General features: G+C 46.8%; 10 protein-coding genes across 10 annotated transcripts; 6 read left to right on the top strand and 4 right to left on the bottom strand.

Moving 5' to 3' along the window:
• Positions 1-327: 327 nt before the first annotated feature.
• On the bottom strand, positions 328-1964 carry N7478_006245 (cytochrome P450; the record flags this gene model as incomplete). The annotated part of the gene is made up of 2 exons (XM_056922459.1): positions 328-1802; positions 1859-1964. 2 exons carry the CDS (start codon positions 1962-1964, stop codon positions 328-330), a joined length of 1581 nt encoding a protein of 526 aa, XP_056780496.1.
• Positions 1965-2824: 860 nt separating this feature from the next.
• N7478_006246 (non-canonical purine NTP pyrophosphatase) lies at positions 2825-3475 on the bottom strand (the record flags this gene model as incomplete). The annotated part of the gene is made up of 3 exons (XM_056922460.1): positions 2825-2900; positions 3180-3253; positions 3308-3475. 3 exons carry the CDS (start codon positions 3473-3475, stop codon positions 2825-2827), a joined length of 318 nt encoding a protein of 105 aa, XP_056780497.1.
• Positions 3476-4039: 564 nt separating this feature from the next.
• N7478_006247 (uncharacterized protein) lies at positions 4040-4480 on the bottom strand (the record flags this gene model as incomplete). Its single annotated transcript, XM_056922461.1, has 1 exon — positions 4040-4480. The coding sequence occupies one exon, from the start codon at positions 4478-4480 to the stop codon at positions 4040-4042; it is 441 nt and encodes a 146-aa protein (XP_056780498.1).
• Positions 4481-5213: 733 nt separating this feature from the next.
• Positions 5214-6445, top strand: N7478_006248 (aldo/keto reductase; the record flags this gene model as incomplete). Its single annotated transcript, XM_056922462.1, has 4 exons — positions 5214-5239; positions 5313-5463; positions 5530-5886; positions 5945-6445. 4 exons carry the CDS (start codon positions 5214-5216, stop codon positions 6443-6445), a joined length of 1035 nt encoding a protein of 344 aa, XP_056780499.1.
• Positions 6446-7478: 1033 nt separating this feature from the next.
• On the top strand, positions 7479-8843 carry N7478_006249 (uncharacterized protein; the record flags this gene model as incomplete). Its single annotated transcript, XM_056922463.1, has 1 exon — positions 7479-8843. The coding sequence occupies one exon, from the start codon at positions 7479-7481 to the stop codon at positions 8841-8843; it is 1365 nt and encodes a 454-aa protein (XP_056780500.1).
• A 561-nt stretch (positions 8844-9404) lies between these two features.
• On the top strand, positions 9405-10005 carry N7478_006250 (uncharacterized protein; the record flags this gene model as incomplete). The annotated part of the gene is made up of 2 exons (XM_056922464.1): positions 9405-9530; positions 9820-10005. The coding sequence occupies 2 exons, from the start codon at positions 9405-9407 to the stop codon at positions 10003-10005; spliced, it is 312 nt and encodes a 103-aa protein (XP_056780501.1).
• Positions 10006-11437: 1432 nt separating this feature from the next.
• Positions 11438-13255, bottom strand: N7478_006251 (uncharacterized protein; the record flags this gene model as incomplete). The annotated part of the gene is made up of 1 exon (XM_056922465.1): positions 11438-13255. One exon carries the CDS (start codon positions 13253-13255, stop codon positions 11438-11440), a length of 1818 nt encoding a protein of 605 aa, XP_056780502.1.
• A 2388-nt stretch (positions 13256-15643) lies between these two features.
• N7478_006252 (DUF4470 domain-containing protein) lies at positions 15644-17183 on the top strand (the record flags this gene model as incomplete). The annotated part of the gene is made up of 4 exons (XM_056922466.1): positions 15644-15845; positions 15893-16496; positions 16562-16742; positions 16881-17183. 4 exons carry the CDS (start codon positions 15644-15646, stop codon positions 17181-17183), a joined length of 1290 nt encoding a protein of 429 aa, XP_056780503.1.
• Positions 17184-17978: 795 nt separating this feature from the next.
• Positions 17979-19452, top strand: N7478_006253 (uncharacterized protein; the record flags this gene model as incomplete). Its single annotated transcript, XM_056922467.1, has 3 exons — positions 17979-18282; positions 18346-18961; positions 19194-19452. 3 exons carry the CDS (start codon positions 17979-17981, stop codon positions 19450-19452), a joined length of 1179 nt encoding a protein of 392 aa, XP_056780504.1.
• Positions 19453-20362: 910 nt separating this feature from the next.
• Positions 20363-26398, top strand: N7478_006254 (proteasome activator BLM10; the record flags this gene model as incomplete). Its single annotated transcript, XM_056922468.1, has 3 exons — positions 20363-20793; positions 20870-26273; positions 26336-26398. 3 exons carry the CDS (start codon positions 20363-20365, stop codon positions 26396-26398), a joined length of 5898 nt encoding a protein of 1965 aa, XP_056780505.1.
• Between the last annotated feature and the right edge of the window lie 89 nt (positions 26399-26487).

Genomic DNA, 26487 nt, shown 5'->3' on the forward strand with positions numbered 1-26487 from the left:
ATTCGTTGAAATTGTACATAGCCTAGTAGGTATCGATCCTCATGAAATTCGCAGTCATGCGACAGCTTAGCAGCACTCGATTCTATGAAGGGTGACCCCGGCATATTGCCTGCCCGCTGCGCTGTGATAGAGTGACTAGTAATATGAATATGTGAGACACGAGCTATTAGATAGAGCACTGATAGCCATACCAAACAGGCTTTCTTGCGTGTGGTGATTCAATCAAGTAGCATTTGTGTTCAAGGAGGATTTTGAAATCATGTCTATTTTATTCATGGGTATAAAATGGAATATCGCATTATTATGGTCATTCCACCGCCAAAAGTCTTATGCCATAGTCCGTCGCCAAATTTTCACGGGCATATCGCCCAAAATCCAATTCATAGTCTCCTCTCTTTTCATTTCCCATCCAGGGTAAGACAATGCAAAGTCGTAACGGTGTACCATTGATGCGACAGCCTTTGTCTGTTCTAAGTACGAGATGTTGCGACCGATACAAGATCTGGCACCAGCAGAGAAGGCGATGAAGTAAGGCTGGAGAGCTTTGCCCTCCTCTCCCAAGAATCTCTCGGGAATGAACTTGTCTGCATTAGGGTAAATCTTCTCGTCGCGATGAGCAACCAAGGCTGACATGCTGACAGAAGTGTTACCAGCGACCCACTCGCCGAGAATGTTCGTTCCCTCGGGGGGCGTCTCGCGAGGAAGTCCATGGGGAGTCGGGGAGAAGAGTCGTAGAGACTCATCCAAGACGGCCCTGAGGTAGGGGAGGTGTTTGACTTTATCGTAATCAGCCACGCTCTCGTCTTCATCAAGTACGTTGTCCAACTCCTCACGAAGCTTCGCCAGGATGTCAGGGTTTTTGATGAGCTGGTACATGCAGTTTGTAATGGCAACAGCAGTTGTAACACTGCCAGCATTCATCATAATGTTACATTCGGCTACAACCTCTCCAAATTCAAGATTATTTGGGTTCCCGTTCTTGTCCTCCATCAAAGCTTGGAAGAAGTCATCAAGTTTTTCGCCAGCATCGTAACGACGGAGTCTCTCGTTTCCACGTCGCCACATGATGTTTTCCCAGTTCTCACTAGCTTTTTGCATCTTGTTGAAGAATGGGAATATGTTGACCATTTTGTTGATGACGGGGTACCAAGCGTAGTTCCAGACGATGTAGGACTGTTTCCGGGCGGTCGGGTAGAGGGCATCACGTAGACTTGTCGTATATGTTGTGCCATCCTTTCTCTCGGCAGTGACAAGATCGTGGCCTTGATCTAACAGTCCCAGCTTCTCAGAAAGACCAATGTCGGCGATGGCATCCAGGGTGAAAAAGTTGTTCCAACCTCGCAGATCAAGAGTGGCATCTTTCTGATCGGGTGCTGCTCGACAGGAGGCCACATCTTCCTTGGGAGCTTCTGTGCAAACTGCATCAAAGTGTTTGAACATTCTTTGAATCTTGTCGGTGACCTTGTATTCCCAGCTTTCAAGGTTCTTCAGTGCGTATGCCGAGGACAGCACCTTGCGCTTTCTGGCATGGTCGGGCTTATCGATGACGTCGGCAAGGTTAAAGTGAGAACCGGACGTGATATTGTAAGATTCATCTTTAGTACATTTGGTGTTGTGGCCATAAATATCCTTGATCGCTCTTGTGTCGCCGTAGGAAAGAGTATTTGGTCCAGTACGAATCACTGGGTGCTTTTTGTGCAGTCGGGACAGTTCCATGGACCTGGATCCTGTCCAGGCCAAAAGCATGAAAGGGAGTGCAGATATGCCGGAAATAGGGTGAAGGTTGGGGTATTTGCGTAATCCTGCATTTTAGTTGTTAGAAAAGATGGTCATTGGACAGAATTCGACATAACCATACCTTTGGGATCACGTAGATATTCGATATAGGGGTATGCAAAGAGGAAAATGAATGCAAAGCCGAGAAGTCCCACTGCATAAGGCGCAGCTGAGAGGACTGACAACATGGTGCCGAATGTATGTTGGCTTATCGCCAGGGAGAAGAAGCGAAAAGATAATTAAGTAAAACTATGGTTCGAATTTTTTCAAGCAGATATTCCGAAGTCAAGATGCAGAAGGGGATTTTCCTGTGTGAGAGCAAAGGATTTGAGAAGAATGATGAAGTTTGAAGGCTGAACCGATGAGGATATAAATATCATTCTACAGTGATTCGGATTCAGCCAAGAAAGTATAAACGTATCCCGATCCCTACACTAGGAGGGGTACGATTCAAGTTTTGCCCCGTGGGGGGATACAACCCGCATCGCTCTCGTGGAAGATTGCCCTCCAGGAATGGCCAAAGGTATAAGATAAACATCCAATAGTCGATCTCGCCTTGCATCCTGTGTCATTACCCCGGTGTCTGCTGGAAATGTGGGGCACGGCAGGCGCGGGGAATGTTTCCCTATAGAACACGGCAATCGCCCCCGAGATCACTAAGATTTGGTCAAACGGCAAGAACCCGAAATGCGGGGCACCAAAAGCGGTAGCTTTGCCCTTTATTCACTTGCTGATCTATATCCATCTGCATAGTCAAGATATTTGTCTCGCTTAAACTTCGAGCTTAGTGCAATATCAAATTCAACCTCTGACGTGGCTCATTCCTCAGACAAGAGGAACCGGTTATTGTCTCGGGCCAGCCATTCCTGAAATTTGTGTAAAGCCCAATACCGATGAGATAGCTTGTTCTAGATTGCGTCAGTGTGAATTTGAGTAAATCTGCCACGGGGAATATTCCTACTTTTTTGTCGTGCGCCATCTCTGCAAGAGTCTCGCCTTCGTGTTCGAAAATGGGTTCCCAGCCTATTCATATCAATACATTAGCTTCTTAAATCGCCTTGGTGGTCGACGGGTAGATGGCAGGTACCAAAAACTGGCGGGCCTCGGGCAGGAACGATTCTTCCCTGGAATATAATCAGCAGGTTGCTATAATTCCAACCTTCGAAGCTCATGTTATTCTAAATGCATTGACGAACCTCGAGCCTTCCTTGAAAGATGGCTGGTTCCATTTCAGGACCAGTCGTAAAAGCAAAGGTACAGACGGCGTCCGCACGTTTGTCAGCATAAGAGTACAAAAGTTTATTCAAACCATCATTCCCTAGAGAATCTAGAAAGCATTTACTTTACAAGGCCGATGTTAGTAAGGATAGGTTGGGTTTAGTAGGATATTAAGAATAACCTACATGTAAGGGCCTGGTAGTCTGTTTAAAGCATGAAACTCCAATGCGGAGTCTTCAATAATGACGGGTCCATTGACCTACTTCGACCGGGTTAGCGCAGTTATCAGATGGAATTATGTTGGAGATCTGACAATTTGAGCAGCGCGACGGCACTTATCCCTAGCGATCTCCTCTAGCGTTCCCTGTATCTCGGGAATGTCCAACGCCATAGGCTCGACTGGGATTAGGCCACTGAGGATTGCATTAACCTCGATAACCTTGTTCGGATTACCCGTGACAAACTTGAGGACGGATTTCATATTGTTTCTCTTCAGATTGGTGATGTGCTCGTAATCGGGGTTCCTCTTGACTCTCTTGAATTCGTTCTCCTTGATTGCAAGGTTTTCTTTCTTGCATGACGCTTTACCTTTTACGGTCGCTCACCATTCATGCTGCCCCACATGTTTCGCACTTGGCCGTGCAATGGCATTGCTGATATATTATTGACTCTGATGCACCAAGACAATCCTTTCATCAAATTTTAACGTTCTCAAGATCGCATATTGAAGGAAGACTCGACAATCATTGATCTGCAGTTTCTTCTAATGGAACGTTATCGATCCTACATAATGCAGACTTCTAAGAATAATAATGATGTTGCTGAAGTGTGATTAGCCCTATTCAAATTGGAATGATTGTACAAAGATGGCTAAGAGCTATCACTAAAAACCTTGTATTACATTAATCTAGAAAAGTTCAACCCCCATAAAGTACTCATTTATGATTGGGAAGAACTGCTGGGATTGTAGTTTAAGAAATGAAACAGCCGTTTCTCCTATCACTGCCGCACTTTCGACAGTTCACTCTTATAATAGTAGGAAAGTTCAAACATATTCACATGTACCACAATTCCATGCGACAAGATTCGAGGTGAGACAGATATCGAGGGTTTCTTTCACAAAACTGGACGACTGAGCGGCAACATCATCGTATTTCGAGCATACCAACGGACTTGTTAGGTGAGAACCAACGGTATCTCTCATGATGTGAGCAGCCATCTTCTTGAGATTATCGTTGTGATTCAGTGGCGAGAAGAAGATATCGGGTATTGAGTCCAAGTATTCCGAAGGGTTGAAAGGACTCTTTGCTTTATCGCAATATCTTGTTTTTGCGATCTCACAGAGCAGCGGAATACAAAACTTGTCACCCGAAGTGAACAATTGTGCATGAAATCGAAAGCCGGATATTGTTGACTTTGGTAATTTATCTTGTAATCCGTCGCTAGGTGATTCCGAGTAGTCACCTGTATACAGGTAGTCCAGCATTTTTTCTACGACAAAGACCGATTCATCCCACATACGGCATATTGATTCTGCTGCTTCCTATATTTGATCTTAATTTTCCAACTTATAAATAGAAATTTGACAGAAAATAAAACCAATCATGAAGTTCCTGGTTAAAGCATTGTAGACTAATACTGTCACTTGTGCGCTGCCACTTCAACAATTAATTGGTGGTTCTTTTTCCTCAGGGAGCTTTGTGTCATACATAAACCTTAAATATGCCAATAACCAACCGCAGTATGCTCAAATGTGCTGGTTGTGCAACTCATCACAGCCGATAAGTTGGACCGATAAGTGGCATTTGGTGGTGATGAGGGGCTGATAAGCAAGAGGACCGGCTATTTGTCGGCTAGTCTTGGTTCGCTTGTTGATCTCGGCATATTTCCCTGACGCCGCGCGCGTTTACACTGAGTCACCCAACTATTAATCCTGCACTTTGCTCGAACTTTACCCTCCACAAGTCTTTCTCTCGCATTCATTGACTTGGTGATTCTCAGGCTCCCTACTTACACGTCTGAAATTCCGCATTGCTACCTACAACACTTCGCAGGTGTAAGTTCCAAGCTTTGATGTCCTTGACGTCATGGCCAACTATAACTATGCTAGCCCAAGTCCTGGTGGAACAATCTCTTATATTTGGATGTTAGAACCGATTGATCAGATATTACCAGAATTCAATCTCAAGCCTCGAAAACAGAGATTCTGATTTTGCATCATGTCTGCCCAAATGGAATATGTCCGGTATGAACCCCGCACTAACAAGCATTCAATTCCTCCGATCGTATATGAAGCTCTAACTTCAATTGATTTATAGCCTCGGCAATTCTGGTCTGAAAGTTTCCAGAATTATCCTGGGTACGATGGGATTTGGAACCAAGCAATGGCAGGATTGGGTTATGGATGAGGAGGAGTCCCTCCCTCTAATTGAACATGCTTATAAGCAGGGTATCAACACTTGGGACACAGTAAGAAGGACAAGCCAACTACTATGCGATTCGTGGATGATACATCTTACTAACAAGTTTAATCAGGCTGATGTGTACTCTCATGGCCGCTCTGAGGAGATCGTGGGCAAGGCTTTGAAGAAATACAACATTCCCCGCAACCGTGTCGTTATCTTGTCCAAGTGTTTCTGGGGCGTTAATGACGAGGGCGACTACCCCGCTCTCAGCGAAACAGTCCGCAACGATGGCCCCTATGTTAATCGTGCCGGTCTATCTCGTAAGCACATCTTCGACGCGGTCGATGCCAGCGTCGAGCGTCTAGGCACATACATCGACGTGCTGCAGATCCACCGCCTGGACCGCGAGACACCCCGCGAGGAGATCATGAGGGCCCTTAACGATGTCGTTGAAAGTGGCAAGGTCCGCTACCTCGGCGCTAGTACGGTAAGTCTCGTTATCAATTTTTATTCAAATTATCAATAATATTCTAATCAACTTATAGATGGCTGCGTGGGAGTTCCAAACCCTGCAAAATATCGCCGCCCGCAATGGTTGGCACAAGTTCATTTCCATGCAAAACTACCATAATCTGATCGCCCGCGAAGAAGAGCGCGAGATGATTCCCTACTGCCTTGACAGTGGTGTTTCTCTGATTCCATGGTCTCCAATGGCGCGAGGCGTACTGACCCGGCCCTGGAACTCGCGGTCGACTGTTCGTGAAGGTAGCGATGCTACTCTTAAGGGAATTGTCCGCAATCGTGAAACAGAGGCCGACAAGGCTATTATTGAACGTGTTGAAGAGCTGGCGGGCAAGAAGGGTGTTAGCATGGCTCAGATTGCTCTTGCTTGGTCGCTCAGCCACCCTAGCGAGAGCCCTATTGTTGGCTTGAGCAGCATTAAGCGTATTGATGAAGCGGTAGCCAGTCTACAGGTTAAGTTGACACCTGAAGAGATCAAGTATCTGGAAGAACCCTATGTCCCAAAGGCTGCCTTTCCTATGTAATAAAGCAGGTTTGCTGTATGAAGGAATGAATCATTGGCTGCGCCAATTCAGCCTTGCATTAACCTGAAATGAAACGAAGTGATATGCAATCCACTTCAATCAATGTTTCTTGACTATTGAATTTTGCGGAAGATGGTTAGAAAGATAGACCATGGTTGAAGATATCCACTATAGATAGCCCTAGTAGACAGAGGTATAAGATGGAATTTTTAGTTATACAACATTACGATTAATATTCACCTCACCCGAATGAATCAAATGGGGATTTATTACAAATCTTTAATCTCTACAGATTGAGGATATACTTGAAACTTGAAACAATAGTATACACAAACCTCCCAATCTAATTTGACTTCTTTTTCACAATACCCCATCGCAGCTAACCTTGAACAGTAAATTCTCGAAGGGTTCAGTGCCTAATTGACCAATCAGCACGTTTTACGCATCCTTTTACATTTAATGTTAGAAGTGCGACTCAGCTCACGCGGCTTTACACTACCACTAGACGGAAGTTTGAAATGTCGGACACTAGTACCGACTACTGTACCAAGACCTACAGTTATCGATCCTCCGAACGCCCAATTAGAAGTATTCTGACTGTTTTGGTTGATAGTGCGAGATGGATCGACGACCCACTCTCAAGTTTCTATGGTGTTATTGGCTGGATATGAGAAACACGTATACAAATGTACAGCCTTTAAAATGGCCCCCAATTGACTTCGCCCCACACATACAAAGAGCCCTGAAGAGATGCGTATTGAAAATACCTACAAGGGTATGAAGTTCGTTTATTACCGTCTTCCTGTATATATAGTACCCCATGGCAAAAAGTAATGGTGTGGTGGGACGTCGAGACGCGTGTAAGGTGGTCAGTGGTCACCCCCGCAGGGCTGAGTCCACTCATCCTCCAAGGGTTTCACCGAGGTAATGAATACACTTAAATAGTAAATCAGTAGAAGTAAATCTCATAATTTCCTATCTCTGAGATATTCTACTCATCTCTTGAATCCTCTCATCAACCAGTGCCGCCGTTATGTCTTGGACTCAAGTCTCAGAACGCAGATATGAGCGCCCAATCAGTAAATATGAAATGTTCTTCCTTCTTCCAGAAGACGTTTCAGGCGCACTCTTCAATGGCCGTCGTACATACACCATCTTTAGCCGCCTTAAGGTTGACCTTGATCTGGGGGTCCCACCCCTCGAAATAGAGAATGCCCTACGACACGCCTGGAAGCAAGTACGCTATGAGCAGCCGTCGCTTGCAATGATCAGAGAAGAGTCAAAGAAGGTCTATGAAGTCCCTGACAAAGCCGCTTTACAGGCATGGCTTGATAGAACATTCATCGTATCGGATGATACCGACAGCGAATTGCCAGCTCGTGAAGCAAGGCCGATCGAGCAAGCCACCTTTTACTACTTCCCAAAGGTATCAGAGATTGTCTTCCGTGCTCCTCATTCCGTTATAGATGGTATGGGAACAATCTTATTTTGGGATACCTACCTGACTGCCCTGACCATTCCCAACCCGAATATTGCCTTCGGAGAGGAGGGTATCCGTCTGTTCCCTATAATAGACGAAATCCTGGGAATTCCCGAAACACCATCACCGGAAAGTGTAGAAAGAGCCGCACAGGGATTAAATGACTTCGCGAAGGTAGTGCCAGGCATTGGCCCCATAAGCCGAACGAACAAAGTACCTCCTACGCTTACGCAAAAGCGCGAATTGGTCCTTTCCGAAGAAATAACCAAAGCAATTATCCAGGGCTGCAAACGAAACGGGTACACGGTTACCGCAGCTGTGCATACTGCTATCATTTTGACGATGGCGAAATATGCCGATCCAACACAAACAACCAAAGACTCGAAATACGTTACAATCACAGCACAAAACTTTCGACCCAAGCTCCCTGCGCCATACAATTCCAGTAAATGCGCAATCTCACTGTACCTTTATGGTTGGCCACTCATCGTCGACGAACCAGTCACTTCCACCTTCCAGGAGATTGTGCAAATCGTTAGCAAACATTATAAGACGGTATTCAATGAGAATCCTGCAAATGTTATAGCAGGTGGTCCATTCTTTGACGCGATATTGGCTCTTGTGCAAGATCCGGCATTTTCTGCTGCGCCTCATCCCCGTGATCCTTTAGTAAATGGTCTTGGTGTTCTTGAGAATCATCTGCATCAAGAATATGATTCTGCAGATCGGCATGTCGCTGTCAACGATTTCAAATTTAGCTGTGATGGCACGATGGGATATAGTGGGATCCATTTCTATACATTCCATGACAAGTTGAGAGTGGTGTATGGTTTCAATGAGGCATTTGAGGATGAGTCTGATATCCAGATACACTTGGAGAATATACAGAAGGTTCTATTGGAGGAAGTTGTCGCATGATAATATAGATTATTATTTCTGGATAATCCTTTAGCTGTTACATTGAATGTAGTATGGATCTTTGCCCAGGTGCCAGGTGCGGTCTGGGATATATAACACTTAGTACCTCACGGACTCGGAATTTCATAAAACTCTTCCACGGCTAGTGAAAAACAAATTGTGAAATCTTCCTGCAAAGAGAAAAGCAAAAAGGTTCAGCTGGTGAGACAAGGCTGTTGAAATCGCCCCCAAGCAGCCATTCCAAGGTTCGCACCCCTAACTGTATCTAGCTTCGCGTAGTCTTCCGGTCCCGCAGATGAAGAGTAGCAAATCATGAATATGATGACTCTTGATACCATTCGATTTGTTTCAAGTTTGATTAGAGCATAACAAGAAAACGGCCGATTGGAACTATGTAAACCATCAAATTCAATTGACTTCGCGGGCCGAGGATCCTCGCTTCCGACGAACCTGTACCCCAGAGTCTATCATCCTATCAGCGGCGCTCGGAATCGCGGGATCACACTATACATCCATCAAACCTTGAAAGGATAGTGCGTCCTCCTCATTGTCAAAGTTACCATGTCTAACGCTGCCTATGAGATGAAACCACCAGTTAACCAAGATCGCACTACGATCTCATTGAAGCAGAGCACCACCCACATACCGCATGCAGCTCAAGTTGACATTGAGTCTGGTCAAATTGCAGTTCTAATCTGATTAACCGTGGCCTTTGTCCCCGTAGTCTAAAAGCAAAAGTACAAGTATAAAATCACATTTGTCTCTTAATCAAATCAACCTAGTCAGATCTGATTTAGAAACCATTTATACCCCATTATCCCAATCTAACTCAATGATTCTACTCTATTTCAACTTTAAGTATACACTATAATAACTTTGAAAAATGCGTCTTTCAACTATCCTACAGAGCTTAATGCTCCTTATCTCCTGCCTCATTATGATATTATCACTATCCCTATCACTATCTCTATCACAGAAACCGAACCTACTCAACACCAACGGCTTGCCCAGCCTCGCTTCGGCCTTTGGTCCCAAGCCCGAAGCCATATACGACGGCGACTACGGTACAGGCGAGATAAAGCTCCGTATCGGCAATGGTGGTGCAGGCCAAAGTGGTTTAATAAAAGGTAAACAATACATACCATCACTATATCCATTGTAATTATTCAAACATCATTTTCGATCCAATTTCCAACGCAATTGATCTACAAGAAATGACAAAACAAAAACTAACTTGAACATTGGGATCTAGTCCTTGCCAACGCATTCATAAAAGCACCCGTAACAAACGGCTCTTCCCCCTTCAAAATAGCCTGGTACAAAAGCGACACAATCCAATCAATAAGCTACCTAAAAGACAACACAGTCGATATAGGAATAACCTACACGCCCGCCGCAGAATCCATAGCGATAAATCGAGGCATAGCAAAAGCACCACCCTACTATGCCTTCCGTGACAGGTTCATATTAGTAGGCCCACAGCCTAACCCCGCAAATCTCTCCGAATCGCAAGATATACTCTCAATGTTCGCGAGTATTTTTCCACAGCCGAAGAAGGGAAAACGTCCACACCTGTACGGTTTCTGGCGCGGTACGATAAGTCCGCCACTAATATTAAGGATTCCCAGCTTTGGATTAGTATCGGGCAGGTTCCGTGGGCAACGGCTTATTCAACGTGGTATCATCAGTATATTGCTTATCCTGTTCAGGCGCTCAAGGCGGCGATTCTGTTAGGTGAGTATACGCTTACGGATCGGGGGACGTTGATTTCTATTGATGAGGGGCTTAGGAGGACTTTGAGGGTTTATAAGGTTGGGAGCGATGAGAAGGATGATTTGTTGTTGAATCCGGCGCATGTGCTTGTGGGCAGGGATGTTGTTAATGGGTAGTTGGCGGGGAGGTTTGCGGAGTGGGTTATTTCGGAGGAGGGGCAGGGGAATGTTACTTCTTTTATTAAGTTTGGGAAGCAGCTTTATCATGCTGCGCCTGATAATAAGACTGCCCTGTTCTAGTTTTAAGTGCTGGGTGTGCTGGCTGGATGGATAGGACGATTGTTTGATTTGTTTTACCTGATTGGTGGGTTATGGAATACTTGATTCGATCTTTATAGTTTTCGATTACTTCTTGTGTAATACAAGGAAGCTTGTCTACATTTTAGGAAGTATGAAATGCGAAGAATGGAATTTCAAGGTTTTTAATCGTACAAATTACGAATAGAGATGAAAAGGTTCATCATCAACAGGACATTTTTGCCATTGAAAGGTGATCGCTACATATTGTGAAGTATTGATACAAGCTATCGAGGGAGGAATCGCCCTACGGGCTTCATTCCATGTTGAAGTAAAGGTTGCCTGTAACTTCCCAGCAGTTTGGCACGTATCAAAGAGTGCCTGTAGGGCGGGCGTAGAAGAAAATGGAATATGAGGGTGAGAGTGACTGAGTTGAGATGAAAGCAAATGCTGCGTACCGGACGAGCTGTGGTTCCGGGAGATAGATAGGGAGAACGCCGTGATAAATGCAAAGATGCAAGGGAAATGTTATGAAAGAGATCGCTGATAGAATGCCGGGGTATAATGTGCGTTAAGATAGGGAGCTCAATGGGTCACTCCTTGCTTTCGGTGGAAAATATTGAACATTGAACTGAAACGATGGCGCTTGCCTTTGCCTTCACGGGCAGGCGCGATTTCAGGCTCTTTATTATAGTCCTTCTCCAAGTCATGATGAGAGTTTTGGTATGAAGAGAGCGTCTGGTCGGCCATTGTAGGGGGCTTGGGGTTTGCGGTAGCCGGTTTTATTTTGGAATTGCGCTTAGACTGGGTGGGGGTTGGAGCATCTTGGTGCTCTACTGAATTTCGCCGGGTTGAAGCGGGTCGAGAAACAACGCCTCCGTTTTCGCCAGTGTTGGTAAACATGCTATGGCGGTTAAAGCGATGACTGGTCGATGAAGTGCTTCGTTGTCTGACTCGGTCCATGAAAGCGGCACCCGTAGAGTTTGAGCGTTTGTTGAGGCTTCCGAAAGATTTACCACCATCGACAGGTGACATAGTGCTGGCACGACGCATGCTGGAAACTGACACGCAGCGCTTGCCGCCGTTGGCCACGTCTTTCAATTCGTCTAACTTGTCGCGATCAGTGGGGCTGGTGTTCTCACTGTTGGCAGTCGAAGTGGCGACCTTGGTAGTTGCTGGAGAGGCCACGCTCTTGGTGGGGGATGCAATTTGATCGGCATAAGTGAAGTTTTGGGACCAACCTTCGCGGAACGCAACCCAAACACTAGTGACGATAATCAACGTACGAAGTTCATCGTCAATCTTGATAATGTTGGCGTTCGGGTTTGCATCCAGAGCTACCTCATTTTCGGACAAATCACTGATCACCGACATGTTGGAGCTCGGGGTAGTGGGGCCGGTTCCGGATCTGACTAGGGCGGAATAGTGATCAAAAACTTCGAGCTGATTACGCGTCATTGAGGCGATGACCGGGTGCTGGCGAGTGGTGGGGTCAATAACACTGAATGTGAATCGCTTGCCGTCTTCGCGAGGCTCGGAGCTAGGCTGGGCAGAATATCTGCGATTTTTGCCAGCGCGCAAAGCCCATCGCATAACTTGGGTGCCAGTTCCTGTGCGCGCGACAAATTCGTAGGAGCCACTTGGGAGCGGCGTAGCCTCCCACACTGGTCCGAAGTTCAGACAAATCTCAGCTTTGCCTTTCTGGAGCGCATCCTCTTGGAGGATCTGGCAAATCGTCGCTATCACTTCGCGGTGATCGTGGTCATCTACCTCCGCATTTGCCGATTTCTGCGAGGCAAGCTCATATAGCTCACTCATGACGATGATCAAGTCATTGGGACCGAGACCATTCTTGCCACGAAACATCGCCGGGAACTTGCGAGCCAGTCGAGGTCGGTACAGAGTTGACGGTAGGACGTCGAGGGCGGGGAGGGGGCGAGGTGTGTTAGAGATCTGCTGAAGCTGCAGAAGAAGCTTCGGCCGAAGCTTGAGTCGCTTGTGGCGCGCATGAGAAGCTGGGTGTGCGATCTGGTATGAGGTCTTCTTTCGAGCGGCTTTGCGGACAGAAGTCGCCTTCGCGGTGGTGTTGGTTGTATCGACGCGGGCCACGGTAGGTCTAGGTGGAGCTGGTGTTACTGCCTGCGATGAGGACGAAGGCTGGCCCTGAACAGGGTCAGAGACGACGGGGCTCATGGCCACAGCTATATTTGATTCCGTAGACTGGGCAGTAGCATCGGCCTGTTTGGGTTTCGAATACAAACCACCTAGGAGGGGCAAAGACACCAAAGAGAAAGCTGAAGAATAGGATGGTGAAGATGGCGCCGGTGGCGTTTCTAGCTGGGCGCTAGGATCGGGGTTATGGGCAGCTGCGGCATCCGCTGTAAGACCAAGATTTAGCAACATTCTTGGACTCTAGCGGAGCCACATCAACCTCTGGAATACCAGCCCCGCAAAAATTGAGGTGGTTGTGTAGGACGGTGAGGTATCCAGTGACGCAGTGACGCACTCAAAACCACCCACGCGTCCAGTGCGGGGATCAAATTGACCAGCAGGAAAAAAGCAGACTTAGCGGGAAGCTAGGAAGTGGGGATAATAGTCGGTCGAGATTTCAAGGAAAAAGACGGTGTGATGAGGGAATGAAGAAAAGAGATGGTGGGATCAGAGAAAGTGAGTAAAAAGGCATCAACAATAAAAGCGATGCAGTGGGAAAAAGAAAGGCAGACCTGCAAGGGGCCGCAGCAGGAGGAAAGGGGGAATGAGAGTTAGATATGATGGAAGGAACTAACACACATGAAGAACCTGTAATTCTCCACGAAATGAGAAAAATCACGAGAAAAATCACGGTCAGACCTAGTCAGCCTTATACAAAGCTGATCCAAATGATCCAAGTGATCCCGCGAGTTTAAAAGTGGATCTCAAGTTCTGCTGTGTGTGTGAACACGGGATCGGCCATTTGCAAGCTCCGACGACATCCGGATCCCGGACGATCACTCCTCGGTCAATACACTTTCGCTGTTCCGTCCCCGTTCAGAAGACTACGGACTACAGACTACAGACTAAAGACTCCGGCAAATACCGAAGATTATTTAAAACAGAAGAACTATACCTGACACAGTTCCAAGATAGACAGATCCATGTCGACGTAACTACATGTGGTATACACTTTATGAATGATGATCTCATCTCATTACTAAACAGGGCAAACTCTCCAGGGCTATTTGGACCCATAAGAAAGAAAGAAAGAAAGGGCCTAGGTTATGGAGTGTACCAAACAGTGAATTTTTGAATGTCAAGGTTTCCACGTTAACTCCAGGCCTGTGTTCACTCGTATTCCGCTGGGAAGGACTCGATCCTACCCCGTCATACTCTCATTTCCTTTTTTTTTTTGCTCTAGTTTGCTTGTTTTCCAGACAAAGAACCCATCTTTCCTTTCAAATGTTTACGCCATTCAAATCTCTTTGGTGGGCTGCACAGGCATTCGGAGCGGAGCAACTCGTGGACTCCAGCGCCCCGGTGGGAATCGGCTTAATGTACCGCAGGACCCACCTATTCCTATTTTTCACTAATCAGAGAACTCTATTTGGCGCATTTTATGCCGAGGCGTACACTAACTACAAATTTTGTCAGTTTCTTCAATGAACCGCCAAGATCAGCTTCCAGGGATTGCTCAGGCGACCAGCTTTTCGGGAACAACTGTGCGCCCATCGACGTCAGCCTCATTTGGGGCCAAAGAGTTCAGGAGAGTCCGCTGAACACTACCCACAAAATGTACTAATATAGGACTGCTCGCAGAATCATCTATAAACGGTGCAAATCCTTTCATATCCAGATCTATAAGGCTCAGTGGGTTAGATCCAAAATCTGACTGGCAGGTGATCACTTGCCAAGAAGGGGATGATCGGTCACGACCAGGTACGGTTCTTGCCCCGAGCTCCATAACTATAGAAATTGTGGATCTTGCATATTTTGCATATTTCACGCATTGAATTTTAATATTAAAAAATATTACATGTTTATTCATCTTCATATTGATCCATAATCTGTTTGCTCATGTCGAGTTGTGTGTCGCATTTGCCACCCTGAACACCGAATACCGAGTACCTGCATAACACCGTTAAAACCGACCGTCTTTAACATTCATCAAAACTCCAAGACTACTAGTAGCTTGAATACTCTAATATAACTTGATTTACGTTGCAGTTTAATTTCATTTCTACAGGATACAATAGAGACGGGCCCAGACAGCCTTGAATATTCCCCACAAATGCACATCGAACGATACCGATTGAATGGTGCAGTTCAGTATACCAGATCTGAAAGCAATGCTAGCTTTCACTTAGGCTATCAGGTCTTAGCGCCTCAGGCCCATAAGAAATAACATAGACGAACCCTTATGAGGCTCACATACATGCAGTCATGTCATAATTTGATTGGCTAGTGGAATAGACAGCTCATGCAAACGTACCTGAAGTACCCTGTACTATGTTACCCCGCCCAAGATCCTCATCTGTATCCCCATTCTCATCTTTATCAACATCATCAAAATTTTACACTTACTTATGAAGTACAGTGCTCAAAATGACTGACAGCGATCTATTTTCTTGTGCAGAGCCAGATTGCACAAAAGAAGGTAAACATGCGTGCAGTAACTGCGGTCTTGTCTCTGTAAGGCCAACCCAACCACATCAAACCCCCTACTAAAAATGAAAATACTAATGAAACTGGAAGTACTGCAAAAAAAGCTGCCAAGTGGCCCACTGGCCAGAGCATAAGAAGGACTGCAGATCACCCATGATGAAAGCCGATTGGCATCCTCGTTGGGAAAGAGAAGATAGTTCACCAGCATTCGCAAGCCCACCACTCGCACATAACCCGCATAACCCCTTTGGTGAAGACAAATGGCTATGGGGAAACGTCCCAGCCGTTGATATTCTGAAGTTAGTCGATAATGAAGGCGAGAACTATTCTGAAAATATTGCGATATTATTTGCAGGTGAGTTACGATTCCACAAATGAGGTATTCCTACTCACAACATCAAGCATCGGGCGACCTACGCAATGTGGTGAAAACTATCTCCCAGCTTCCCGACGCCTTTACGCAACACCTTGAAGTAACTATCAATGACCAAGAATTCCACGTCGTTGCAAGAAATGCGATAATATTACTTTTCATTCTCACAATGCTGGAGGATAAGGATGCACCGGTTGGTGGTTCCAAGGCTACCGACTCTTTGATTCACCTGTGGTACTCTGCTTCACTGCCAAATGGCATCATCTCGGACATAGCATCGCGTGTCCATCCTTTAATCATTGAAGTCTGCTGCGGAGTATCCGATATGGCTGCCGAGGAAGTAGTTGAGAAAACATGGATATTTTCACACGGAAACAGTCTACATCTAAGTCTCAAGAAAGAAGACTGGTTCCGAATGCAGGCACTCTGTCGTGTCCCTCCAGATCTAACAAAAGATAAAGCCTCAAAAATCCGCACTGCTACCACACTCGCTGATGCCAGGCGTGATTTTCGAGATCGATGGGCCTTCAAAGAAGCTTCCCCTTCGGCCCGTGTATCAAAACAAAAGTTTCGCGAGGACGGACTTCTTCTTCCATTTGCTCACAACAGAGCTGGTTTCGATATTCCAAATCCGTAAGTCCCTTGTTCTTATACTAGTACTACTGATACATTGATTTATGTTAATGGCGATGTGACAGTACCTTCTTTTTGCGACCGTTTTCCTGGCCGTTGGACGATAAAAGAGATCCCATGGATGGCTGGTCAATAATTGAAGTTTATGGAGTTAAGACTGTCGCGAAGGAAGATATTTATGGGAAACTCTACCTATATCTTCAATCTGTCTTTCGAAAATTCCTGGATCGTCTATCAGCGGCCAATGTGAGCTTTCAGTTGCTCAATATGAATGCAGTCAAACTACCTGAGGTTCTCCAAGAAAACAAATATACCAGGATAGAGGTACCACGAAAACACCGGGGCACCTATTTGAATAGGAGATGGACTAATGTAATTATCTAGGTCTCAAACATCACCGACGGTACATACCTGGGAACGCGCCAAACACTTAACATAATGTCTCAATTGTTACAGCCGACACACAAAAACTCCCATGCCATTATTATCGCATCATATCTGAATGCCGTTATGGAAATGGTGACCCAAGGCAGCGAGACGGACAAAGTGCCAGACATAGATTTACTGGTAACGCATTTTCCTAAGTTGAACCTGCTCTCCTTTTTACAACCAGAAAGTGCCGATGCTCTTAGAATCTGGGATGCACGCACAGTTGTCCTCGACCGTGACAAGTTCTTTGAGAGGTAGGAACATTCTAAACCGGTGAACATCTTACATGGCGATCTGACTTTTTGATTAGATACATGAGACGCCTTAAGTTTGCTCAAATAGCCAGAGATTCTAATGTTGAAATGAAGACTTCCAATACGGTCGTTAAGGCATGGCCTACGAAACCCACTCTGAAACCAGGGCAGACCGGGGCTCAGGTGCAATTTGATTTACTTTTAGGCTCAAACTACTCTTGTGTTGAACGGTTTGTGGAATGGGGAAGAACGAAATAGGAACAGGAAGCTTTGACGCCAGTGGTTTGCGTAATCTTGACTGATACTGCTGTGGAGAATGAAGGAAATTCTGCAGGATTGACCGGGCATACTTGCGTACTTCGAATAATCCAAGTGCTAAGAATTTACATAATTTAAACGCAGTAACTATAGACCGACATTCCCAATTTACGGTTTACTAGGCCCTGTTTCAATTAATATTCTTAAAGCTCGGATCAAACCGGACAATTCCAGACCCACAACCAAAGTAAAGAAAGTGAATAAAGTAAATAAACTATCTTTGATCATCATGGACGTGCGAGTGCGTTATTTTCGGTCTTTGTACTTGATCCGATGTACCCGCTGACAAATCATGCACGACCCCTTTACATAACATTAATGCAATTATGTACCCGCAAGCTGTTAACATCGTGCCTCGGTTGATTTGATCAATTCCCCAGCGATTTCATTTGATTCTCTTTGCTTGAGTGACCCGCCAAGGCCCAAGCTCTCCTAATCGGTATTGGTGAGATATTCACGTCATTTCTTTCATGAACCTGTTATGACAGCTGGAACCCCTGCAGCCTTGCTCCGGCTGGAAAATCCCATCCGGAGCTTAACAAATGCCTTCTGGCTGTGGAAAGCACTTTTGTTTATTGTTGTTACTGCCTGTCCTGGGCCAGGTTATGATACATCTACGACTTTAATTCCCTATGAGGGCGCGGATATCTCTACATCACTTCCATGGCCATTGAAGCTGGCGCGATGGGATGCGGTCTATTTTCTTCATATTGCCGAAAATGGATATGTTTTTGAACAGGAATGGGCCTTTAGTTATCCAAGGGTGCTTGGTTTCTTTGCTTCTGGTATGTTATCGTTCATAACATGGATACTACATATAGAGTGAACGTTCAACTGATTCTTCATAGGCATTCGTAAGTCTGGTGGACAAGGGGGACCGGTTCCAATAGCTTTGATTGGAGTGGTTTTGTCCCACGTCACCCATTATTTGTCCGTTCTGGCACTATATCGACTTTCAGCCAACATCTTCGGCCACACAACTGTCACACAGAGATTGATTTGTTTTTTGTCATCTGCTCTTCATATCATCTGCCCGGCAGGTGCTTTTCTTTCGGCCCCCTATGGAGAGTCACTTTTCTCCTTTCTTAATATATCAGGGTTCTACCTGTACTCGTCGTCTCTGATTTCAGAGCGCAATGATGCCTCAACCCTGCGAGACCTGCAGGTTCTTCTTTCTGGAGGGCTGTTTGGAATTGCGACGTTAGTCCGCAGTAATGGTATACTGAGTGGGGTGCTCTTCGCATATGATGCCATTCTTCTAGCATGGGATATCTTAACGCAAGGTCTGTCCCATCACAAGATCCGCCGACTTGTCATTATCGGATTGGGTGGTATCTGTGTGGCACTGGGAATGATCGTGCCTCAAATTCAGGCTTACCACACATACTGCATGGGCGAACTGGATCGCCCCTGGTGTGGTTGGACGATGCCCAGTATATATACCTGGGTTCAAGGACACTACTGGTAAGACACATCGCTCATGTTCATGGACGTACTTTTTTTTGGGGTTTTGGCCCCAGCCACTGACGCGATTTAGGAATGTGGGGTTTCTTCGTTATTGGACCGTTTCCAATATTCCTCTTTTCATCCTAGCTTCACCGATCTTGTTTATCCTGTGTAAATCATCTTTCTGGGCTATCCGGGCGCCTTCCACCTTGCGCTCCGAATCAGGGAATCAGGTGTCTTCGCCGCTTAGCCCGGGCTCCATGCTTTGTCGCCTTGCTGTGACTCAGGGTTTACTTGCCGTGTTGGCGCTAACAAGCTATCACATTCAGATCGTTAATCGAATCTGTTCAGGATACCCGTTATGGTATTGGTATCTGGTATCTATTGGTCTAGAAGGTTTACAGGATCCTCGCAAGAACCACCGGAGCTTGGCGCTTGCTGCGCAAGCCATGGCGGCCTATGCACTGATCCAAGGGGTTCTTTACGGTTCCTTCTTACCCCCAGCGTAAAGAGTTGCATACTATACATGCACATGCAAGTTTGAAAAAAAATCAATTGTTAATCCAAATCCAACGACATATCCAAGCCAATATTCCCATAGTTATCGGAGTATTTGGGTGAGTTTCTCCGCTTTTTCGTACCTCGTACCCGAAGGCGACCGGTTGCGTAAGGCAGGTGTCTGCCTAAGAATGAGTTTACCATATTATCCCCTGTTAGCGCCCGGGAAACTTCGTTCGCACAGTTATATTAATCTTCAAAAGAGACAAAGAAAGAAAGAAATAAGCAATAAGAACCGGTGAGGTCATCATCTATCTTCTGGCCCCCAAATACCATCCTTCCGTGGAGAATAGAGTGAGAGATCGGTCTTCTTCTACCTAAAAGAGCTGCAGCGGCCAAAGCTCGAACTTTTACGTGGAATTATGTCATCCGTCTGCTGCTGAGGGAAACTCTCCTTTGAAACCATCGTTTCTTTTCCTCAACCAAAGACACATCAAGAAGTTCTGGACGGGGTCAACTTAATTGCTGACTTCTTTTGATCCTTTTTGAAAGACACCGGTCTTTCAATCCTGCTAGAGCCCCAAAGCTTCGCACGGTCGCCCGATTCGACGCAAGTACCTCATGCGAACCAGGCCGTGTGCAACGCATCCACCGGTTTTAAACACCCACCCCATTTGGAGAGAGACACTGTCAGTTTTATGGTAAACGTACATCTCCCAAAGACCTGTGAATGGTGGCAAATTTTCCGAAAAAAGAGAAACCAAGACACAAAATGAAACTATTCGTGAGAGGGTCGATGTCACTGACGTACCGAACTTAGTTGAATTAGAGCCCTGTCTGACGTCTTCGCCAACTCCTCCGGCCCCATCTCCACCTTCGTGTTGCTTGTCCTCCCACCTTCTCCTCCCCTCACATGCGATTATGGACGCCTCAGCACCCAAGGCAATTCTCACATCCGATAATTTTCCCCATGCACAGGAGATTTCGCGGGCCACCTCCCCAGGTGGTGAGCCCGCCGCGGTAAACGGGGACGGCGAGCCCAAGGCCCGCGTCCGACCGCGCACCTATCCTTATTTCTCATATCTCCCATACCAACTAGAAGATGAAACAGAGCGGAATCGGACCCTGCGAGAAATTCTGAACCACCTCTATGTCTCAGTGGAGGCTGGAGACTTCAGCCCGGGAGCTGTACACTGGACACGCGAGCTCAGAGGATGGCTATCTCTGAAGTTCGATCCGACTCGAAAGGAAAGAATCAATCTCGTGAAGCTCTATTACGAACTCTCCTTAGCTCCTGGGATCGATCCGAGTACTGCGGAGCGATTCGCGAGCATGTTCATGCTTCTCACCAAGTAAGCTCGGTCTTGGCCTTGGCCTTGTTATCTTTAGGACATTATTGGAACAAATCAATTGCTAACTGCAACATAGGCGCAAGCACTACCTTAGACCCGTGAAAGATCTAACTCTGGATTGGAAATCATTATACAAGGAAGTGAAGGCTTTTGTTCTCCCAACCGAGTCTGGTCTGGTCCACTCGACCAACCTGAAGCGCAACGTGAAGACATTAACTAAGCTTTGCGCATTTGCTCAACTATTCATTGACCCTTGCGAGGTGCCTGCAATGCTTGAGGAGTTCCTACCTCACTACACCACTTCATTCTCAGAAGGTGCCTTTGTCGTCGCGGGGTTGATTAATTTGATGCTACCAACATCACCTCCTCCAGCCGATCGTGGTGACCTTCTTCCTCAGAATTATTTGCCAACGCATTTCCATATGTGGTCGTTGGTGGGTCGCTCGAAGACATTTGATACAACATATCTGGACTACCTCTCCCGGCTAGCTCGAGACTCGCTGCCAGCCGGTCATATCCCATTCTCAGAGAATGGTATTTTCACCACTGAACAGTCCGCCCTTATCTTCACCGCTGTACTCAGACTGCTAGAGATTCCCGTAGGACAATCTACTTCACCCTATAGTGCGTTGGTGGATATCTCTTCTGGACTGGGCATTATGCTTGATCGCGATACCCGAAAGCACCCCGTTGCGCATCACATCGCTCGATGGATAGTAATGTCTCTCTCTCCTGCATGCCTGGAGTCGGAAGATTCGATTCTCAGCCAGCTTGAAGGTCTCATTCAAGCTGTTGAGACGTTCTTTCATCCTTCCAACTCAGGCAGCTGGACGAAGACCCTATCACAGTTAGTTTACTACCTTACCGATTTCTTCGTGATGCGATGGAATCGGGAGCAGAGTGGAGAAATGGAAATTCCAGCTGAGCGACGACTGAACGAGCCATTGAAACGCCGCTTCGTTTTGTGTTTGCGAGACGTAATTTTCATGGGTATCTACGCTAAGAGCAGCACTGCCATGACTTTCTCTTTATCGACCCTCCAAGGTCTTGCATACCTGGAGCCGCATCTCATTCTTCCTGGTGCTCTGCAGAGAATTTACCCATCCCTGCAAGGCCTGGTTGAGGTCCACAGAACTACTTCGTCCCTACGCGCCATGCAAGTATTGTCCCGGGTTATTACACGTACAAAGGGCTACCGTTGCCACATGACGACTCTTCTAGGCCTCGCTTTGCCAGGAATAGATGCTAATGACCTTGAAAAATCACTTCATGCTCTTTCGTTTATTCAATCTGCATGTTATAATATTCCAATGATTGACCTGACCCAGGGGAGAGAAGATATCAATTGCAACATGCTTGCCGTGCAGTGGATTACCGGCGAGATGGAGAGAATGGAGGAAGAAGGGGCCGATGTGGAGTTGAATTACGAGAGGGATCTAGACGATGAGACAGAAGAAATGATTCTCCGCTCCTCTACATGCGGCTTTGGTGACTTCACAATTTCATTCCTCGGGCGGGTTTTCACCCTGCTAGAGAACCTCCCAGATGTCACCAGGGTGCGGAATGGCTCACCGGAAGAGAACATTGTCAACACGCTTCCTGCCACTTTCATGCCACTCCTTGCATCTCTATCCCCAGAGTACTACGATATTGCACTCGGAAAGATTGTTGATTTTGTATCCAATCACGTCATTCACCAAGCACGAGATGCTATGGCCTTCATTTGCAACGCCCTCTGCAAGGTCAATCCGGAGAAGGCTCTCAAGCGCTTCATCCCTGTTCTGACCCAAGCAATTCGCACCGAGATTGAAGAGAATGGCGCCGGCTCTACCCGAACTACTGGCACTGATGTTCTTCCTCGTGACCGTGGATTAGTCTGGAATGTCAGTATGCTGAGTATGTGTGTGGTTCATGTCGGCGACGCCGTACTTGCTCATCGCCAAGAGCTCTTCGATATCGCAGTGTACATGCAACAGATGTGTCGGGGAATCCCAACTGTCCATATCTCCAACTATATCCACCACCTTTTGCTGAACCTCACTGGAACTTATACTAGAGACTACACTATGTATGAGCCGGCTGATATTGAAGGTGGCATTCAGCCTGACCACTGGAGCTACAGACTCGATGTTAATAAGCTCAACATCCGCTGGCATGTGCCCAAGAGGGAAGAGCTGGTGTTCGCTGTTGAGGTCTTTAAGAGTCAGGCTGAATCTGCATTGAAACATCTTTCTGGCTTGACAAATGAAACATCTAGCATCAAACGCGATGGCAGTGGTAAGGATTGGTCTGATGAAGTTACTCGCAATCTTGTTCTTCTGCGACTTCTTCTTTCCGGTATCTCGGTGCTCTTTGACCCTAAGGCTGCAGCGAAAACATCACCGGAATACTCCAATGGCGTATCGGTTGTCTCCAAGGAGCTCGAGATGGCCGATGACCCATCCATTTCAAATGGGGCAGGGGATGAATCTGATGCACTCCTCGACAGTTCAGATGAAGCTTCCGTCAAAGAAAGCTTCGCTTATCCAACTGGATATCCTCTCCAAGAGGGTGATGACCTTTACAATACAATTCACGAGATCCGAGAACGATCTGGCTGGGTCCTGCACGTGGTGCACCGATTCTTGAGCGATAAGCAGGAGGACGATGTACCATGTTTTGGTGCACTTTACTCCGCTTTCCGATCTTGGTTCGTGGATGTTGGTATTGAGCGATCGGCTCATGTTCTTGACCGCGTGACACGACTTCTCGCCGCGGACATCCACCCATACAAGATGAGCGGAATCAGAAAGGACTACCCGAGAGCACTTCTCGTCCGGAGGGCTAATGTCTATCACTTGCAACGTCTACGTCACAACGCTGCCCCACGGTCGCGCTCTAAGCTCGATGAAATCCTTCTCTTTGATCTTGCCGAGTCCTGCGTGTCCACCTATACTGAGACGCGGCGAAATGCCCAGAATGCTGGCGAGTCAGCTCTCAAAGCTGTCTGGGGTGCACGATCTCTCATTATCCCCCCTCTTCTGAATGCGCTACAAACTGGTGTCAAGGAGAACGATCATGCTCGTATTAAGGGAGCTTTGTTCTCGTTACTGTTGAGCAGTGTTGCAAAGACTGCTGGGCGGAACTGGAAATATACACCTAATATAATTCGAACTTTCCTTGACGCCAGCGCTGTTGATAAGCCATCTGTTCAAAAGATTTGCTCTACTGCTGTGTTCCAAATAATGGATTACGGTCGCTCCATGGAAAGAATGGCCATTCTGGACCAGGAGATCGTGGAGGCAATCGCTCCTATTGCAGACGTCACTGAAGAGATTGAACAGAAACGTGCAGCCATCAACAAGAAGCGTGCTCTGATCGAGAAGAGGAAGGCGTCCCTTGCTGAGGAACTGGTCGACTTGGCTAGAGTCTCTCACTGGAAGATTGCCAGTCGTGCTGCGACCATCGTTGTCACCATGGGCTTACGATTTGATTATGTTGCGAGCGAAAACTTGATCAATCTGGTTGCCTCGGGTTCTATTGATGACCACCCAGGTCTCCGTGGAATGTATTCCCAGGCACTGATTGCTCTGTTCACCATGATCGATGTTCGCGCCATCTGCGGCCACGAATACAAGAACTACATTCTTGGTCACCAGCGTTTCCCTGCTAAGATCAAGGTGGCAACTCGACCTTATGAGAAGGAATGGACTCAGGAGTACCTGTCCAGCTTTGCCAAGCCTGAAGCTGAGTACTACGTTGACCATGATTTCCCTGGTTGGCTTGTATGGGGCAAAACAATGCCCGCGTACAAATCTAATGTTGCACGCGACATCGAGTACGACGAAGTGGAATGGAAAGTGCGAACCCACATGGGTAAATTGTTCACCCGTGAATGGTTCTCAAAGTTCTTCATGTACTTGAAGCAAGAGCCCAGGGATCCCTCTGCTGACAAATTCCGCATGTCATCTGCCATGATGCTTCTCTATGCCTTCGAGCTTATGCTTCGTGATGGTCTTACAACGGCTACTTTCAAGGAGATTCAGCAGGAAATTCAGCTTGTTTACGAGGATGGCAGTGATAAACACCAACATCGTGCGACTGCAGAGATTCTTGGTGCGTTGATTAGCTCTGTGACAGATAGTAGTGTTGACAAACGGACACTGGTCTGGGAATATGCTTTCCCTATTGTCAGGAAGATCTTTACCGATGGTCTCACTCCTGAGAACTCTGGATACTGGACTACATTCCTTCACATGATTCTACAATGCCGCGATCCTCGACGCGCTTGGCCTCTGGTTGACTGGCTGGCAAGCTTCCGCTTGGATATGACAACAAATGCTGCCTTCAAGGAAAGCTCCAAAATTAACCTCTTGCATCAATGTATTATTGATGCCGGCTGGCACTTCCAACTTGATCAGCCAATTACGGAAGATTTCCTGTCACACCTCGACCACCCCTACAAGGGCGTGCGAGAGGCTATGGGACAGACACTTGCAACAATCTACCGTACGAGATACCACGAGTCATACCCCGATCTAAAGCATCTATTGGACGCCCAAAAAGCTTCTTCGTCCGTTGGTAGCTATCCTTATGCTCCTTCAGATGAGTTCTCAGCCACAATCCGTGGAATCTTCAGCCGCATTGAAGAGTGGCGACATGCCAGAACTCCAGGCCAACAGACACCTTCTTCATACACCTCTGGTAGCAAAACGGTGCTTCTATGGCTGGATTCGACCCTGTCCTCTCACGAGTGTACTCAGCTGGTTCCATTCTTCCCTGATGTGTTCACTGCTCAGCTTCTGCACATGATGGACGTAAAGGAAGATCCCGAGCTCCAGTCTCTTGCATACCACGTCTTCCGCCATCTCCCTAACATCCCCTACCCTGCCGAGAAGAGCTCCGAATTCATTCAGTCACTCATCCGTATCGGTCAAACATCTCCATCATGGCATCAACGTCTGCGCGTCATGATCAACATCCAGATCATCTACTTCCGCCGACTCTTCCTCTTGGCCTCTGCCGATCGTGATAAGCTTTTCGAGTGCATCGCATCCATGCTAGAGGATCCGCAGCACGAAGTCCGCGCCGGTGCATCCGCCACTTTATCCGGAATGATCCGTTGCTCTCCCGTTTTCCTTCGGGACAAGATGGTTGCGCGCTTCCAAGAGCGATTCACAAAGCTCCTTGCAGAAAACCCTCTCCCCAAGAAGCCAAAGAACTTTCGTTCTGGTCTCTCGTCGGCCGTTTCTTCAGGCGCTGGTACCCCAACACCCGAACACAACCGACTTATTATCGTTCGACATGCTGCAGTTCTCGGTCTTGGTGCCCTTATCCAAGCATTCCCCTACAACAGCCCTCCACCACTCTGGATGCCAGAAGCGTTAACTACGCTCAGCATTCGCGCTGCTCATGATCCAGGTGTTGTGGGCTCAAGCGTGAAATCGATTATCAGTGAATTCAAGAAGACCCGACAAGATACCTGGCACATTGATGCAAAGGTGAGTTACACATGTTCCACTCCGCGCTCTATCGTAATCACAGTTACTAATGAACGTTATAGGCTTTCACTTCAGATCAGCTGGAAGATCTCTCCGGTGTTCTATGGAAGAGTTACTTCGCGTAAAGCAGATAATTGCCTATGCGATAAGTATACCCATGGCATGAAAGTTTCTAACCCCTTTGATCATTTCATGGTGGGGCCATGTGTTACTC

Source organism: Penicillium angulare (assembly GCF_028827245.1).
Source record: "Penicillium angulare strain IBT 27051 chromosome Unknown utg000004l_segment0_segment0, whole genome shotgun sequence".
Lineage (NCBI taxonomy): Eukaryota > Fungi > Ascomycota > Eurotiomycetes > Eurotiales > Aspergillaceae > Penicillium > Penicillium angulare.